The sequence below is a fragment of the Argopecten irradians genome, chromosome 3 (assembly GCF_041381155.1).
Source record: "Argopecten irradians isolate NY chromosome 3, Ai_NY, whole genome shotgun sequence".
Classification (NCBI taxonomy): domain Eukaryota; kingdom Metazoa; phylum Mollusca; class Bivalvia; order Pectinida; family Pectinidae; genus Argopecten; species Argopecten irradians.
Window position 1 is genome coordinate 45,657,210 of NC_091136.1, and position 19,292 is coordinate 45,676,501.

Below are 19,292 nucleotides of genomic sequence, written 5' to 3' on the forward strand. Positions count from 1 at the left end.
ACGATACAATGATGTTTTGCTACTTTGAACAATTTGAAGCAAGGAAAGCGCAATGACTTATTAAACAAAAAATCAAGAAAATCTTCAACAACGTTTCCTCAATAAACTGTATGTTTAGTATTCCTGTTGTACTTCTTCACAATATAACTTTCGAACATATAGCTACAATTAAAATGTGTTAAAACATCTTTCCTTATCCTACCTCACTGTTGTCTACCATGTTGCAGTTGGCCATTGCCCGATAATTGGCAATGCTCTATTTTGATTGGTCAAAAATGTGGAAGAGACGGGGAATTTCCTGTGTCTATTTGTAGCCAGGTTACCGGATTTGCAATGTCAACCTCTGAACATGTGTTAATCGGTCTTAACATTTTGTCAAGACCTGTTCGGGCGGTCTAGACCAATCAGAACACGGAAAACTCAAAGTCATAAAACAATTAGGTGTCACTATGATAAGTTAAATAAATATTGTCCTATATCAACCAAATTTGATATATTGCTTTATATCAATGGGATCTCGGATGAGTTCATAAATGGTCAAAATCCGTCAATATTTGCAAAAGTTACGAGACTTTAAAATCGTCAAAACAGATTAATCCATGGTTTCCGCTTGATAACTTAATTATTGATCATCCGATATCAACCAAATTTGACATATTGCTTTATATCAATGGGATCTCGGATGAGTTCAATAATGGTTGAAATCCGTCAATATTTGCAAACGTTACGGAACTTTAAAGTCGTCAAAACAGATAAATCCATGGTTTCCGCTCGATAGCTTAAATATTTGTTGTCCGATTTCAACCAAATTTTATAAATTGCTTTATATCAATGAGATCTCAAATGTCTTAAATAATGGTCAAAATCCGTCAATATTTGCAAGAGTAACTGGACTTTAAAATCGTCAAAACAGATAAATCCATGGTTTCCGCTTGATAACTTAAATATTTGTTGTCCGATTTTAACCAAATTTTATGAATTGCTTTATATCAATATGATCTCGGATGAGTTCAATAATGGTTGAAATCCGTCAATATTTGCAAAAATTACGGTACTTTAAAATCGTCAAAACAGATAAATCCATGGTTTCTGCTCGATAGCTTAAATATTTGTTGTCCAATTTCAACCAAATTTTATAAATTGCTTTATATCAATGAGATCTCGAATGACTTCAATAATGGTCAAAATCTGTCGATATTTGCAAGAGTTACGGACCTTTAGAATCGTCAAAACAGATAAATCTATGGTTTCCGCTTGATAACTTAATTATTTATTGTCCAATTTCAACCAAATTTGATTTATTGCTTAATAGCAATGGGATCTCGGTTGAGTTCAATAATGGTTGAAATCAATATTTACAAGAGAAACTGGACTTTAAAATCGTCAAAACAGATAAATCCATGGTTTCCGCTCGATAGCTTAAAATATTTGTTGTTCGATTTCAACCAAATTTTATAAATTGCTTGATATCAATAAGATCTCAGATGAGTTCAATAATGGTTAAAATCCGTCAATATTTTCAAAAGTTACGCGACTTTGAAATCGTCAAAACAGATAAATCCATGGTTTCCGCTTGATAGCATAAATATTTGTTGTCCAATTTCAACCAAATTTTATAAATTGCTTTCTATCAATGAGATCTCAGATGACTTGAATAATTGTTAAAATCCGTCAATATTTGCAAGAGTTACGGAACTTAAAATTCGTCAAAACAGATAAATCCATGGTGTCCGTTCGATAACTTAAATATTTATTGTCCGACTTCAACCAAATTTTGTGTATTGCTTTATATCAATTAGGTTTTAGATGGGTACGATACTGGTCAAAATCTGCCAATTTTTGCAAGAGTTACCGAATTTAGAATCGTCAAAACATGGTTTCAGTTTGATATCAATGAGATGGGTTTGATACTGGTGATAATCCATCAATATTTGCAAGAGTTACGAGACTTGATAACTTCACCTTATTATTAACAATATTTTCAACTGTAAATAACTACTTTTTGTGATGCTGTGCAGGCGACACATCCACTTCCGTGGAATTCTTGTCTTTACAAATTATGATGTCACACTCGCAATCACATTGTGTCACTATCAATATCTACCTGCAATGGGAGATAACTCTGTAACATGCAAATACAGAATATTGTAAATCAGGTTCGATCTTTTGAAAGATGTGTCACATCATATTTAATTTTCGAGATTTCTTTATCCAAAAAGAAAATTTATAATAAGTTCATATGAACTGATCGTTATCAAAAGTACGTACATTGTCATTTCAAATACGAGCTGTTTTAGATGATATACAAGTACTTTATAAGATACACTTTCAAAAAGAGTGGTATATTTTATTATTTAGTTAGTCAAAAGTTTACTATTCTAACCTAACACTTGTCCACAACATCTAACTGAGATCATTGTTATGTCCATTGTCCGCTACATCACATACATTTTAGAGGGATCTGTTAATAAACACTAAAATATGTTTTTTTAAGAACAATTGTGAAAGCACAAAACCTGTTTTATATGGGTAAGCATGGCTTTTTATACATTTTCAGTCCAGTCACAAAAAGGCTACAAGAAGGATTTGAATGAACATGTCACCATATGTAAAAACATGTTGACATCTTATATAATTAAGATTTATACATTTCATCATACATATTGCTTTGCATTAACATAATAACCATTTATAAAACATTAAGAAATCAAAGCATGTATCCGAAAATAACAAACCGCCACAAAGTAATCGTCATTCACATAATATACAATAAATTATTTATTTAATTAACAAGCAAACGTTATGTCATACATGTATTTGAAAACATATCATATTTTGAGGGAGGTTGTGGGTGGGTGGAGACTATCGATATTTTTTTAAAATCCTACTATATTGAAACTATACAAAGCTAACAGATATCCTATACATCATTATTATGTATATGATAGATTACTATGGACATGGACGTAAAAGGCGACTAAGTATGCTATATTACCTTTTCTCTTTCTCCTAACGTTTCACTTTTGACACCTTTTCTGTGATGAAGGACCTCAGAGTTCTGTCCGTAAGATATACATGGAAAGGATCAATATAGACACTGCCTGTTATCCAATCCTTTTGTTACTTAATAAAATGGTTTAAATTGAATTGAGATATATTAAGGTCGTTTCTTATTCTGCATAACTCTATGAATGGAAGAAGTGGTAATTGTGTGACTAGACGGGTGTGTTGTTTTTGAAATTACAATACAGTGATATAGCACCACAAATGTGGAAAAAATCCACTTTTGCAAGGGGACACAACACGTATTTACAATATTTCAAAATCACAAGCACTTACCACTCGCTGGAAGGAAATCACAACACGTACCTGATGCAGTGGAGCATGCGCACCTAAAACTTTAGAGCTAAGCATTATGACCTCAAAATTCACAAATGTATTTCATTTAAAATGGAGAAATGTATTGCTTCACCAGTATATAGTACACTGAAAACCTACCTAGTCAAGTTGACTAGGAAAATTAGTCCCCTTGACTGTCCATAAGATGACTATGTAAAAGTCAGTTGACAATACTTCCTAGTCAGTTTGACTAGCCCGACAAGTCGAATCATACTAGTCTACATAGTCGATTTGACTAATTTGATTAGTCGTGTAATGTAGATTGATTAGTTAACTGACCATAGGATGACTACGTACAAGTCATAGTCATTCTAGTCATATAGACTATATCTATATATAGTCAAATCATACTAGTCAGCTATGGGTTCCACACTAGGAATGAAACTGTTCGACCAACTGGAAATAAAATTAATTCAAAACACTACATGATCCGATCTAATCCATACAATATCTATAAGATTGATAATCTTTGAAATAATACAGTAGATATTTAACAGAGTCAATACACTTCACACGATCAAGAAATTCTGCTTTTGTTTTTTGTTTGTTTTTATTATGTTGGTTTTTTTTTTTTTTTTTTTTTTTTTCGTTTTTGGTTTTTGTGTTTTCATTTTTTTTTGCGCATTTCCTTTTTCCGCCTTCCTATGAGCTCAAATGGGCGCCCCATACGACATCCTAAACAAGAGACCCAGATGGCCGGTATCGCTCACCTGCTTTGTAATGACAAGTAACGTTCTCATTACAGGTTCATTGCCCTTTTCTGAAGAAATTTAAATATTTACCTCTCTCTAATTTCCCTATTTGGCCCCACTCATTCTTTTCTAGGGGGTCAGAGCCAAAATTTATACAAAACTGTTCCCTTTCACCAGAGGATGTTTCTGGCAAAATTCGGTTACAATCCATGCAGAACTCCATGACAAATAGTGATTTAAAGAATTTACCTCTATTTCCGCTATTGGGCCCCGCCCCTCCTGCCCCCGGGGGTCAGAGCCAAAAATATACAAACTCTGTTCCCTTTCCGCCATAGATGCTTCTGGCCAAATTTAGTTATAATCCATGCAGAACTCTACGACTAGTAGCGATTTAAAGGATTTACTTCTATTTTCTCTATTGGGCCACGCCCCTCCTACCCACGGGGGGGTCAAGCCAAAATTTAGAAGAAAAAAGCTATGTTCTCTTTCCTAAGAGGATGTTTCTGGCCGAATTTGATTATAATCCATGCAGAACTCTATGACTAGTAGCGATTTAAAGAATTTACCTCTATTTCAACTATTTGGCCCCGCCCCTCCAACCCTGGGGAGTCAGAGCCAAAATTTATACAAAATCTGTTCCTGTTCCCAAGAGGATGTTGCTGGCCAAATATGGTTACATTCCATACGGAACTCTATAACAAGTAGCGATTTTTTGGATTTACCTTTATTTTCCCTCTTGGGTTCCGTCCCTCCAACCCCCGGGGTCAGAGCCAAAATATTTACGAACTCTGTTTCCCTTCCCCCAAGGATGTTTCTGGCCAAATCTGGTTACAATCCATGTAGAACTCTATGACTAATAGCGATTTAAAATAAATGTTGACGGACGGACGGACGGACGGACGCCGAGCCATGACATAAGCTCACTATCCCTTCGCGCCAGGTGAGCTAAATTATACATATCTGTGAAAAAAAATATATCTCTGATAGGTAGTGAAAATTTATTATTTAATGAATATGACACATAGAGCTTTTGCATATACTATAAGTCTTTTTTTTTCTTTTTTAACGTGTTGAAGTAAATGTAAAATGTAGCATATGGCGCTACGTCTATCTAATAAGGTTAGACAGACGACGGTTGTATGGATATCATTTGTCTATATCGGTATGATGTTATGTTGTCTCAAGGTCAAGGTTTCTCGTAAAAAAGATCCGGGTTCATTTCGCATCAAAACAGGATCGAAGTCACCCACCCGATGCGATGTCGTAAATATTAACTTTACATAAAATGCCAAATAAATCTTGTACTGTATGAATGTTCGGGTGTGCCATGTTAACTACTTCAAATTGGGCAGTTCACTCCAGAATTTACACAAACTGGTGCTGTTGGTACTGTCGGTAAAGTGGTCAGTTACCCTTTTGGAACACCTAATTATTTGTCAGCACAGACGTTATTTATATTAAATTTTGTTTACTACATATTTCGTATGTATTTTTATTTCTTTTACAGGAAATGGGCACATATCTGCTGTTAGTTTTGAGTATGATCCTGATATCAAACACATTAGCAACGCACACGGCATTTGCTTGGAATTACGGAGTTATGTTTGACGCCGGAAGCACAAGTTCAAAATTAAAAGTTTACAAATGGCCGACTCGATTTTCAACCGCCGAGACGTTTGATATAGATCTAATATACACCAAACGGATCAAACCTGGTATAAGTGACTACGTTTACCGTTTAGACGGTATTCCTGGATATTTAGGGGAAATGCTGACTGATGCGAAAACGATAGTTCCTCAAAACCTGCACCATTCCACGCCACTCTTCATGATGGCGACTGCTGGTAAGAATTTTACACTTTTTTTAAAAATTGATCTTACAATCAATGTTTAAAGACGAAATAGCCAATACCTTAACCTATATGTCTCTATTGAGTCTACTTCTAAGATAGAAAATTTTGCATATACATGTACATGTATGAATGGGCATGCCGTTTGAACGGGTTTGGGTGTGTTGTTTGGTGTCTTCAGCGGCATGCTTCAGTGATATAGTACTATAAAAACGACAAGAGTTCCACTAAAAAGACGATACAACACGAATATACACATGCACAACACCCCATACATAGGAGGGCGTCCTTAAATGACCCTGACTGTTTATAGGACGTACATAGGACAAACCAAACAAACCCAACCTTTACCTCCTACCTCTAGGTCATTAAATTACTTGCTTCATAGATAAAACTGTAACTTCTGCATAATTGCATGATAAAAAGGCGACTAAAGGTGAAGTGTTAATTTTGGCCCTCTTGTGGTCATGACCGATAAGCATTATCTTTTGTTGACATACCATGATGGTATCGTTCATAGTTTGTTATGGGAAGAGAGCACTATGAAAAGGACAATGATTCCACAATTCAACACGGCCATACCACAGTCTCTGAAAACCAATATGTATCCATCATACAAAATATAAGAGAGACCGTCCTTCAATAATTCTAGCCCTATTAAATATGACTTTATATGATTCAGCAGCCAATGAACCGTTATTCACTGTAGAGGACGAGTAGTAAGTCGAATGTATTGTGGAAGCGTATACTTCAGTATCAAGTAACATACCATCAACCACATTACACTACCAACGAAATAGTATTCCATTCTAATGATGGTGTGATCAGTTAGATTAATGTCTCATTAACACAGTCTTGCCTCTCGTTTATGCGATGTGCCACGTTAGTAAAGTGCGGGGTGCGTGTTTTTGGAGACAGCAGTAAGTTCCAGGCGCCCGATCCTTTTATACCGAGAGGTACACAGGAGCGGAAACTACCATTTTCACTAACTCGGTCAAGGATCAGGACTCAGAACCTTTCTCACAGGTTCTTTAATTTAAAGAAGAAACGATATTAGGTCTTTTTTGACTGATGAGATGAATCAATTATTCGGATTTAACAAAAAATTGTCTATTTGAATAAGAATGGTTCCTATTTGACGTTTTCTATCTTCAATAATTATTATTTGACTTGGTGAAAAACTAATGGGCTGAGAAAAGGACACAACAAATATATGGTCATATTTAATTGATAATTCTAAAATAGTTTGACCTGGATTTGAGTCATCCTATATATATATAAATCCGATGCAATACAACCAAACGCGCAAAAACATTTAAAAACATTTTTTAATTCAATTTAATCGTATTGTTGATTTATAAAGGTTTGAGAGTGTTACCAGAAAGTGACGCCATTGCACTGATGACGTCAGCACGAACTTACCTTGCAAACTCCAGTGTCAACCCATTCATATATAACCCACACACCGTAAGGATCCTTTCAGGGGAGGAAGAAGGCGCGTATGCCTGGATCGCTGCAAATTACCTCAGGAATTTCTTCAGCTCCAACAGGTATGGCTCGCAGTCTCTTCTATACACAGGTGTTGATATGTATAAATATGCAGCTAGGGTAGACACAGCTAACAGGTAAGCGATACTAGCTGGTCCAAACTGAACATGCATTCATTTTCAACAGTTCGTGCCAATTATACGTATTCATTTTCTCTGTCCACATTTCTATTCGGCTCCGTTGGCCAATTGAGATTCAACAAAATGTCAAGTTAGATTCGACCTCGATATTGTTAATAAATGTATATGTAGTTGAAATTAATATGTATTAAGTAATATTTATATTGATTTCTGAATAACTTTGGTACAGCAGTTGTTGAAAGTCGATACTTGTAAACATGCCTTTATTTTAAAATGGTCGACATGAAAGTTACTATTATTGCCGAATGGAAGTCTGAAAATGCATGAACCGTTCTCGGAAGAGTTTGGACAGGTGTTAGGTAGTTACGGTAGTCGCATGACGTTTACGACAGCGACGTTACAATGTCGGCTAACTTCGGCTTGTTTGACTAAATGGGGCCCACCTACCGATGTTCATTATTTATTTGATATTTTATCAAAAGTTTCCAAATCATTATCGCTCATCGATTTAGTCCTGTCTATGCATTATTTACAACTGGATTTTTTTTTTCAAAATTCTTCTAAATCATGCAAAAAATAAAACAGATACCGATATTGAGACAATTTCATATGAAGTCCTTCATTTTGGTCTGTATTCGTCAATACAAACTTTGTCTTTACATGTGGCATTTAAAACATGATAAAGGACATACAAGTACAGTAAAACCTGTCTTAGCGACCACTTCTGTATAAAGACCACTTTTCTAAGGTCCCAAATGACAAATTTTAACATAATTCAAATTGTGTATAAAGACCCCTGGACATAAAAATCACCCCCCTGTCCATTGGGTGGTTTTTATAGACAGGCTGGACTGTTGTTCCTATATGTACATCCTAAGATAATAAATAATGACCTGGCGTCATTTTCGAATTCTTTGGTTACTTTATGGTTCAAGTTATGACTTAATAAATGTTTCATGCCTGATACGGAAAAAAGTTGGATTCAAAAATTCTGTTGTGTACCAAAGGGTAAAAACGGCAGAACATATTTGATACATGTTAATGAAGCAGCCGATGCGTTAGCCATTTATTAAGCCATGTTTCTGGCTAAAATATTTTTACTGTGAAAAATGATACCCGAAAAGATATTCTTTATTTTAGTGACAATTTAAAACATTGATGATGCTTTTCAGGCCGCCATCACAAGCTGTCGGTGTACTTGAAATGGGAGGAGGCTCCACTCAGATAACCTTCGTCCCAGACGGCCCCATCCTCGCAAACATGTTCCCAGTGCGCATGGCAGGTGTGACGTATTACCTCTACGCCCACAGTTACCTTTATTACGGTCAAAATTACATGGCTCATAGGGTTCGGCGATACCTGGAGGAGGAACGTCCCATGGACACTGAGCTGTTTAACCCGTGTATGCTTAGAGGTGAGTTAGCTTTACCGACTCTCTTTCCTATTCTCGTACCGCATGGACAAATTATCTACTGGTGAATGACAGTGCTCTGATTACTCGAAGTCAACGAGGGATTTAGTTCGAGAAATCGAATAAAGATATCTACAAAATCTTTTTAAAGTGTTATAGTTTTAATTCGGCACTAAAGGAAAAGGAAAAGGTTGGTCAAGCTTCATTTAAATGTTTTCGAAATTTCTACTTGCACATTCCACACAAAGCATTTCCAAACGCTGTAAAAGGATAATTTGGTTTTCTTTTTCAGGTGACAATAAGTCTTACAAAACTGAAGAGGGTTCCACTGTGATTTTTCGGGGAGACAGTAACCCGACAAAGTGCCTTGAAATCATAAATAGTTTCCTCCAAAGTGCCGACGAAGACTCGTGTTACCCCAAACCATGCGCCATCGGTCAGATCTATCAGCCATCACTAGGAACAGACACATTCTTTGCTATATCTGCATATGTCTATGCTCCCACCATACTACGGGCACTGGATACGTTCGGAAGGCTCCAAATTCAAGCAATGAATGTATCAGCCCACGAATACTGCAAAATGGTAAGAAGTTCGTATCTCTATCAACGTGTAAGTCGTTTTATTCTCTAAATACCACAGGTTTGGACTATATGAATGATTGCTGTTCTCGTGTCTGCCGGACTTATTTCCGGTTGATATTCACCACTTTATTTCGATGTAACTCCACATAGACCAATGATGTTCAAGTGTCTTCAGTAATAAATATTCGATATAAACTACCAATATAAAAAAAAAAAAACTATGTCTCCTACCATCTCGTCTTCGTTTAAGGATTTATTTTTAATCATGGTAAGACTTTTATCAGTGAGTTACCTCATGACAAGATTGATTTGTGAGTGTCTGAAATATTAGATATGTACCATACAAAATATATTTTCCAACGCCGTTTTTCATTGATTTAAATAAAAAGTCTAAATATTTCACTGAACTATTATACATTAAGTTGCAGAGGATAGTGCTATTGCATTGATAAATTCATTTTTTGATTAGAACCTTTTATTACTTTTCATGTTTTTACGTTCTTTTACAGACTTTAGCTCAAGCTATGAATTCAACTAAAACCCAAGCAGAGTATGCTTCCGGTTATTGCATGATGGGACTTTACATCCCCTCTTTATTGACGACGTCCTACGGTTTTCCTTCAAGTACTCAGAGAATACAAGTAACAGACAAGATAAAAGGGGAATCCGTAGGTGAGCTGACTTTTTGTTTTTATCTCTGAAAATTGATTACAATGGAATCACAAATTAATGGAGGCACATTTTCGCCTGCAATGCAATTGTTTGCTATGTTGATATCGCATTATAGATATTGATTTTCCTGTATAAAAAAGAACTGTATCGTTGAACTGGCTTTAAACCAGAAATACTGGTATCTATCAGTGTATAAAACCCAAATTGCAAGTAAATAAAATATAAAAAAAATCTGACAACAAAACATGTTTTCAAAAACAATTAAACAATTCGATATTTGCAAATTTGCATGATAATTACCATGAATTGCTTGGACATTACTAGAAGAATGGAACCAAATGCTCCAGAATAGCAAGTGTGGTATGCCATATCCGCGAAATCCGACATTAATACCAAGATCGAATCTGAAACACATTTACAGTCAGTGAAGCAAAATCGCCTGTAAAACCAGTTAAAATAGTTATATCTACACTGTACATCGCCTCGTACCATCGTATGATATTGTAAAATATTATCTGATATAGGTATTTTAAAACTTGGTTGTTTATGTATTGCTTATTGCTTGTTTATTTGTGTATTTTAGATTGGGCACTGGGCGCCGTGTTATATGAACTTGAACAAAAAGAATATTATAACTGGCTAGAGACATGCGGTCAGGTGTCAGGGGCCCAACGACAAGTGGCAACCCCTCTTATATTGGTGTTGTTTGGAATTGTGACTTTCTTCTTAACACAACAACATGATATATTGTGATAAATGCTCTTTGGTCTAAACTACCCTTCAGGAAAACATGACGTGATATCATTCATAAATTTATTGACAGGGTCATCTGTCGATTTCAAACCTTTTTACAGGTAAAGGAAAAATGTAAATGCCAATATAAAATACCTTTTCTTTAGATGCATGCTTTCTCACTTACAACCCAGGAGATTACTACACGAAATCCAATAACTCTGTAGGTGAGCATTACAAAAGTTCATCAATACGGTCGCTGAGTTGAGGGAGAATTACAAAATATTCAGAACAGCGAAAAGTTGATAACATATTCCACTTTGCTGATATTTAGAATTCGCAGGAATTGCTTGGATGTAGCCCCCAACAACTTTATATTAGTTACCCCAATGTTGATACCAACCAAAATACAAACAATACGCAAATAAATCATGATTGAATGTATAGCAACTATTTTAACTCACAAAAACACACACGAGAAGATGAAATGGGTGTTTGAATCTAAGTGATGTTATCACGATGACATTTGGGGTGTGCAGGAGTAAGTGTATGATGTATGTATCATTTATCTTATCATTAATATGATTCCGTACATCATGGGCCGTTTAGGTTTAACATACGAGTTTCTGTGTTGGTACAACTACAGTAAATGACAGGAGCTTAGTAGGTCGTCTAGAAAGCGACAAAGGAGAGAGAAAGAGAGTGCGCGATCGCTAGGTGTGCGAAAGGACGAGTTATGTCCCCTGCTAAATCATTACAATATAACTAGTACATTTTGTCGAATTTCATTCTCTGTGTTCATACAACTGTTTGTTGTTACAGCAATATGTGCAAAATATGAATGTAACAAAACTATGTGGCAAAGATGATAAACTATCTTCATCATCACTATTAATTATCTTTCTCAGAAACAATGTATCATGTTTGTAATATTTCTCTAGATCAATTTGTTTTGGTAGCATTAAGTAATATGTTCATTGTAAATCACATGTGGACCTAAGTTGCCTCTTATTCACGCTGTTTTTGTTTTATCAAACGACCACTACCTTTCCAAAACGCCTGTTGGTTTTTATAATGAGGCTGTTAATCTTGGAGAAGGGCAAAATCTATTAGCTTAACGTTAATACTACACTAACCATCACACTTTGAACAGTTTCATTAAAAATAAATAAGATGGTACTTTTCATAACGCGGGTCGTTTTGTGTTTCCCGTTGTCGTCTTAACTTCCTCGCGTTGGTTAAATATCACAACAGCGAAATTAATATTCATTGTTAACATAGATAGTTGTTATAACTTCATATGAGGCCATCGATATACATTTCATTATTGCTTTTTACGAAACTTTAATTTTTTGTTTTGGAAAGGTAGAGGGCCTTAAAACTGGTATAAGTTTCAAATAGTTTCACTAAATTCAAATTGATGGTGGCCGTTCATAGAATGTATTATACATCAGAAACTTACATACTAAGTTTTAGCTTCTTAATAGAGAATTTCAAGACACGAGAGATTTAATACGTAAAACTTATTTTGTAATTTACTAGCTTAGAAAGACTCTTCGGTGTTATGAAACACATGAATCAATTCAGATTTTAATCTGAAATTATTCGACGTGGTTAGTACAAATTATAATAAGCTAAATAATGAAATCGTCACAACCCAGTAGATAAAGGGAATAGGTGAATCACTATGTGTATATAAATTAAAAAAAAAACATAAAAAAATCCCCATTTTTGTAATTCAATATTTATCTGCAATAATGAAATCCATCATGATATTTTTTCCGTGATTATTTTCTGTTTTAATTCTTCATGTTGCAAAGTACTTTTGTAAAAACGTTTTATAATAAAAAAGTGAAAAAAAATATTGACGTTTGTTTTTTAATCAACGAATATCAACAAATCTTTGTTGATATTTTAAATCAGTGTCTCAAACATTAGAGTTCTTTTATTGTATTTATTTTTCAAAATGACATACCATCAACTTATAGGCAAATGCACGCTATGCCCATTATACTATTTACCGGTGTAATTTCATGCGATTTGTCATAAAACAATTTATCAATCATCACTGTTGTTCCTGCTATAAGATTATCACCAGATACTATTTCTTTAACATTCTTATTTTAACGCAGTTAGATTTTAGCGCCAAGGCGATAATAGTATATCAGGATACCTTTACAGAATATAGTGCTGAACAGACAGCGGCAATGGTACTACCGCTAAAATAGAATTATTGCTAAAATAATACTACCGCTAAAATAGAACTACCGCTATAATATTTCTACCGCTAAAAAAGAACTACATTACCACTAAAATGGAACTACTGCTAAAATAAGACTATCGCTGAAATAGAACTATTGCTAGAATAAGACTATTACTAAAATAAGACTGCCGCTAAAATAGAACTATCGCTAAAATATAACTATCCCCTAAAATAAAACTACCGCTAAAATGAAAATAACGCTAACATAAAACTACACTAAAACAAGTACGTTTACAGTAACCACACAGTTCCAACCATATCAATACATGCATGTCGACTGTAGAATATCGCACTTTCTTGTTCAGTTTTAATTGAATGATTATACTACGGTAAAGACGTGATGACACATTAATGCTGTATGAATAAACAACATAAGAAGAGAATGTTGTAAAAGTAAACAACGATCTGACAGGAAGAACTTTCCTGTTTAAATCATCGAGTCTTTGATTTTATTATCATATACGTTTTGTGGGTGTGGTATGCCATTATGATAAACAAACAAGTGAGTAGAAGGTGGTGCAGCACTTAACTCAACAATACACATAAAGATAACGTACAAGAAAAGGGACTCTGAAATATCAAAATTAAAGACGAAAACGAGACAAAAAAGAATAACATCAGTATCAAAGCATAACCCTGTTAACATTGAAATATCATTAGTAAAACTTAAACTGTAAAACACAGTCTAAAATAATTTTAAATTATCACAGTCTACACGTATTTGCAAATTAAATGTGACTTCGTAACTTTAAATCCAGACATACATTAATAAATTAACAAATTCTACATTAAATATACATTTGGATATTGATATTTACAAGTAGTTAGATAAGCCAATCAGATATCTAATCTGGTACATTTCATTTCATTTCAAAATATTTTTATTAAATCATTTGATTTAATAGGGGTTGGGCAGCAGGCTATGCCTATATAAGCCCTCTCCCTGTGGATACATACATGGACATCTCAAAATCATATATATATGATATTTTACAGACAATATTGAAATTAAACATATATTTAGGATACACTTGTAAGTAATACTTTGATAACACTCCAATAATGAGCAGGTATAAAAAGCATGTTAAGTATATATATATATGCATACCTATGTTTTTGTTTATAGTTAAAACATGGACACTGTATAGCCAGATAATTATAAGTTGAAATTTATGATGGATTCATATCAGTTCAATATATAAAGTTTCTTGCTTTAAATCAATTGATATTGATTTGAATTTGATTTGAATTTGGATCCCTCAATATCACTCCCACACAAGCCATTCCTAGTGACCGGGCAGTACTATAAAGTCCATAGTGTTACCACTGAGTACTGGTCCTAGTCAGGAATGTCCAGAGAAAGAGCCATGCTGAGGGAGTATATTTAAGCATATGCATATAAATTAATCATAACATTGGAGAAAATGGGTTTATAATATGAAAATATGAGTGTTATAAGGGTTTACCTATGATCTACTCCTGTCAAAGAACTTGGTACAGACAAAGGATAAAACTTGTAATATTATATCAAGGTAATTCATTATAATAAAATGTAATATCAATAGTTCAATACAAATTTGATTTTAATCGGGCACATGTAGTCAATATATATTTAACCTGGTGATGGGGTTGATATTCAGACTAGTAACCTTTTTTATATGTACATACTAGCAAAATTTAATAAGCTTCTTTAATCGATTGGATTAACAATGCAGTCAATTCATTACCAGCATTATTTGTCTTTTGTTTCTAAATTAACGTTCCAGGAATCGCATACACTTCTTAATGCATTCAGGTATTCTAGTCACAGTTTTTGTTATTGTACACAGACACACCAACACAAAGATGATTCAGCAGATGTTCATGTTTATAAAATGTATTCGAAAGAAATCAAATGACTAATGAATGTTTGTTACCGTCCTGTAATAAATACACTTATAATAAACATTTTCTCGTTTTCATGATCATTTTTTGGCTCGTTCGAGCACAAAATTTATAGCAAATCCATTTTAGCACCATTTGTGTGGCATTATTTAGAAAACAAAAATCGCAACAGTGCAACACAACTAACTTTTCAATATATAAAGCAATGAGCGATGAATTTTATTAAAGCTTTCCACATTAAGCATCAATACATGTGCGAACGTTATAAAGCCGGCAAGACAATAAATCAAAATGAGGCCCTATTATAAGATTTAAATCAGAATAAGGCCCTTTAGTAAGATTTCAATCAAAATGAGGCGCAATAGTGATCGTGGCTTAAACATCATACTATTGAAGCAGTTAAGTCAAATTAATAAATAACATTCCATTAAATTCCATACCTAGTAGGATAGGAATCAGCCTAAACTAACCAAACAATTCACATACTTCCTCCACGCAATGAAAATCCCGTCATGACTAGAATCACTCCGGTACTTCTAATTTAAAACAAATTATACTAGTTTCTCTATTGCCACACGTGCATCTGACAGCCAATACACACCAGGACTAGATTCATTTAGCACTACAGAGAATACGTTGACGCCAGCTATACAAAGAGACGGTGGTACACGGAAAACCTGCTCTTCGAAATTTAGGGAGTTGGCGTTCCCGTACCCCAGTAAAAACGGCTGTCCATTCACGTACATGTCTACTACGCCATTGCAATTGGTGGCGCAGTGTGTCAGGCCAACGTTCACGGCCCCGAGTTCGAAACTGCCGTCACAATTCAGATGAAATACTATTTCTCCTTTGCTCCTGCCTGGATAATGGAAGACTTTATATGGTCGACACTTACGATACTGGTCCAGAGTCATCACTTTTGTAAACGCCACATTTTCGTAAATATTATTGAAATCAAACGTTTGAATGACTTCAATTTCTTGTTTCTTCACTGAAACATAACAACAATACAAGTATACAATTCAAAACAAGGTATTTACCAAAACAAAATACTTAAGTAAAATGTTTTCTCTTCTTCCTAACTAACTTTGTTCTTTCTATCGGCTCACTCGATATCGCCTCACTTTTGGCTTTCTGTTTAGCGCTCGCTCCTGTGAGGTAGGCTCTGGGTTCTGTCCCCTTGCCGAGACACACCAAAGTCTATAAAAGTGGTAGTTTCTACTCCTGCTTAGCGCTCACACTATAAAAAGGGAAACAGTTCCACTATACAAGAAGACACAACACGAATATACCACACTCTCCCAAAGCACGCACCACACACTATATACACGCTGCACACCGCATACATTGGAGGTCGTTCTTACATGACCTTGACTGTTAATAGGACGTTAATTAATCAAACAAACAAACAAACCTTGCGTAAATATATCCGGTTCACCCAAACGTATTCGCTTTTGCCCTTGACAGGCTATGTCTTCCTCGATGGAGCGTCTCTTTCGTCCTTCCATCATCGTTGGTGGGTCCTGTGACGGAGAAGGTGTAGGAAGGGGAGATAAATGTTTATCATCAAGTTGTGTATAGCGTAGATGCCATACAAGCACCATAATTTGGGGGCTCTGTCAACAATATCAACCGTTGTAAAATAAAAAATAAAAACGCTTACAAATCTATTAGAGACAGTATAAGTGGTGAAGGAGTGTGGATGTTGATAGGACCTATATACTACATATCCGTTAGACCAACACCGGATGTTGTTTCCGTTTGAATATATTTCATATATATGCACTTTCATTTCTTATGGTTGCGTTATTTTCTTTTTGTTAACAATGATTTCAACTATGCCATATTCTATTTCAAGCCGAACACAAAACTTGTCACATCTTGCCATATCTAAATTTAATCAGCGTATTAACTGTACTCTGACAACGGAAACATCCCTGGAAATTTCTTTATAAAGTACACGTGTAGATATAGAAAATGTCATAAAATAAATAGTAAAATGTGATAAGCAGTTGTCCCGATAGTATTCTATATTTCAGTTTATATTTTCTATTACAGAATAATTTGGCGATCATATAATCATAAAATCCTTTAAACTACCATTTTCACCATCAAAAATAAAAAGTCATGGGGACTGATAAGACTACGGTAACGTACAGTGATTGATGAAGACAAATGGTTTCGATACATCTATCCATCAATCAGGTTCTTAATATTTTCATAAATATATGATGATAAATAGTGATAAAGTTGTACTTAGACCTTTAGGATTACCTACATGCGTTAAACATAATGCACCGAACAATAAATCACTCTGATATAGTATTTTACAGATAAGAAAAGATTGATAGATCTATATTTAAACAGAAATTAAGATGATGACTATAATGTTGACATTTCACTCTTTATAAAAAATCACTCTGAAGTTTACATAAGTGCTGAAATAAGTCCATTCTGGCTGACTAAGAGGTTTTGGTGTTTGGGGTGTATGTGAATATTTCACTGTGTATAACATCGGTAAGGCCACGTTATTGATCTACCTGGATTAACCTGCCAATCACATCCAAGCCTAACACGACAACATTTAAATTAGCCCGGCCACTTTATGGGATGGAGCATGTTTGGTAAAATGAAAATGAAAAGCAAGGATCTAACGCATTACATTATGGCATTTTGTAATCGTTGTAGAAGAAAAATACTTCAAAATGGGGATAATGTGGCTAATGTATTACAAGACCTGAAATATTTCCTTCTAATTTAACTACCTCTCTACCTGTTCGTTCCGACAGCCTTTATGTACGATAGAAATGTATACGGGAATTAGGGTATACTTTTCGGGACTATGCTAAAGTGAAAATTATATATAGAGTAACAGGAATGACAGCTACAGCTAAATGTGAAAACATTACTTTTTGGAATACGTTGTAATTTTAACAGTGTCCTTGCTAAATTAAGAAAACTATTACTTAATTAAAAGCAATTCTCATCATGCCTATAAACTCTATATTTAGCTCTTCATGTAGTGCCTTAATTGTGCATATCAATAGAGTTGCCAGCCATACAATACAATACCACAGTCACTCTCTTTGTTTAAGTCTCTAGTGAAAAACGTCAAAATAAATACAAAGTATATATATATGTCTAACATATCAACAGTGGAATCATAAAGACACATTACCATTTACACCATAGTATGGAGAACAAGTTTAAATGGAGTAAACATTACACATATATAAAGCTATACTTGCCTTCACGCAGCAGCATGTGTAGTACAGAGCGCGGCCATATTTGTTTGAAACGCTCCAGTTCTCATCGATTTTTTTCTGCTACAAGTTCGATCCCCATACGAGTTCAGTAGGCCTAGTTCATAATGTATATCGTGTAAAGCAATACAAACATTTAACACACCCCTCTATCGACCCGGCGCTTCGTGATCCTTACTATATAGGTGTTTGGTTAATGCGGATTTATTATGCCTTATTCATTGCAGTATCGATATCAAAATCATAGCATGTTTTAATAACGCTTTAAGCTGCTATTCAATTTAATAACAAGCCACGAGCTAATATTTAAACAATGTGTAATGCTGGTCGATATGTAGAATCACCTGAAACATGTGCAAAGGGCATAAAACCAATTATAAAGTTGTAAGAATACCGCCCAAAGTTCATTCCACAAACCTCCAAAACAGACAAATGAAATACGTTTTAATTCTATGGTAGCATTTTATTCCGTTTTAGAATCCTTTATCAAAGCATTAAAATTGTCAATATTTGTGCATATATATGATAACAACAATTGGGTTTAGTCTTTTGTGAAACTGCAGTAAACACTTTGTCTCTCTGTGATTATGAGGGAAGGATTGTACGGTCATCGTGAACAGGTAATACATACGTTTTAAGCACTATTAGATGTTTTCAAACAATTTCTGATAATTACTGTTATTACTGGGTTTGATTGTTTTAATTTCTGCGTCCAATTTTTCAGTTTTTGTTGTAACGATTCGGTTGACCATTTGATTACCGAAAACGACATTTCTCATTTTATGCAAAACTAAATCAATTTACATCTCTGTTCCAGTTGCAAGCGAACTACTAACTGAAGAAATGTTTTCCTTTATGTGAATTTTTGTAATAAAGCGGAACTCTTTAAGGAAGAAAAACACAATTGAAAAAAC

General features: G+C 34.6%; 2 protein-coding genes across 6 annotated transcripts in view; one reads left to right on the forward strand and one right to left on the reverse strand.

The window, feature by feature from the left end:
* Positions 1-12,918, forward strand: part of LOC138318770 (ectonucleoside triphosphate diphosphohydrolase 1-like) — a 39,442-nt gene extending 26,524 nt beyond the window's left edge. For all 5 annotated transcript variants that reach the window (XM_069261458.1, XM_069261455.1, XM_069261459.1 and 2 more), the window contains exons 2-7: positions 5,599-5,935; positions 7,305-7,491; positions 8,742-8,983; positions 9,273-9,565; positions 10,074-10,236; positions 10,820-12,918. In XM_069261458.1, coding sequence (XP_069117559.1) covers positions 5,602-5,935; positions 7,305-7,491; positions 8,742-8,983; positions 9,273-9,565; positions 10,074-10,236; positions 10,820-10,989 — 1,389 coding nt within the window. In that variant the 5' untranslated portion in view covers positions 5,599-5,601 and the 3' untranslated portion in view covers positions 10,990-12,918. The remainder of the gene's footprint in view (positions 1-5,598; positions 5,936-7,304; positions 7,492-8,741; positions 8,984-9,272; positions 9,566-10,073; positions 10,237-10,819) is intronic.
* A 696-nt stretch (positions 12,919-13,614) lies between these two features.
* On the reverse strand, positions 13,615-18,570 carry LOC138318771 (uncharacterized). Its single transcript, XM_069261460.1, has 2 exons — positions 16,530-18,570; positions 13,615-16,106 (listed from the first exon to the last, which is right to left on the reverse strand). Exons 1-2 carry the CDS (start codon positions 16,717-16,719, stop codon positions 15,667-15,669), a joined length of 630 nt encoding a protein of 209 aa, XP_069117561.1. The 5' UTR covers positions 16,720-18,570; the 3' UTR covers positions 13,615-15,666.
* Between the last annotated feature and the right edge of the window lie 722 nt (positions 18,571-19,292).

Bases quoted from the DNA above. Each gene is read 5' to 3' on its own strand.
- LOC138318771 (XM_069261460.1), bottom strand. From the start codon at position 16,719: ATGGTGCTTGTATGGCATCTACGCTATACACAACTTGATGATAAACAT. The intron at 16,107-16,529 runs GTTTGTTTGTTT...GTTATGTTTCAG, and splicing joins ACCGGATATATTTACGCAAG to TGAAGAAACAAGAAATTGAA.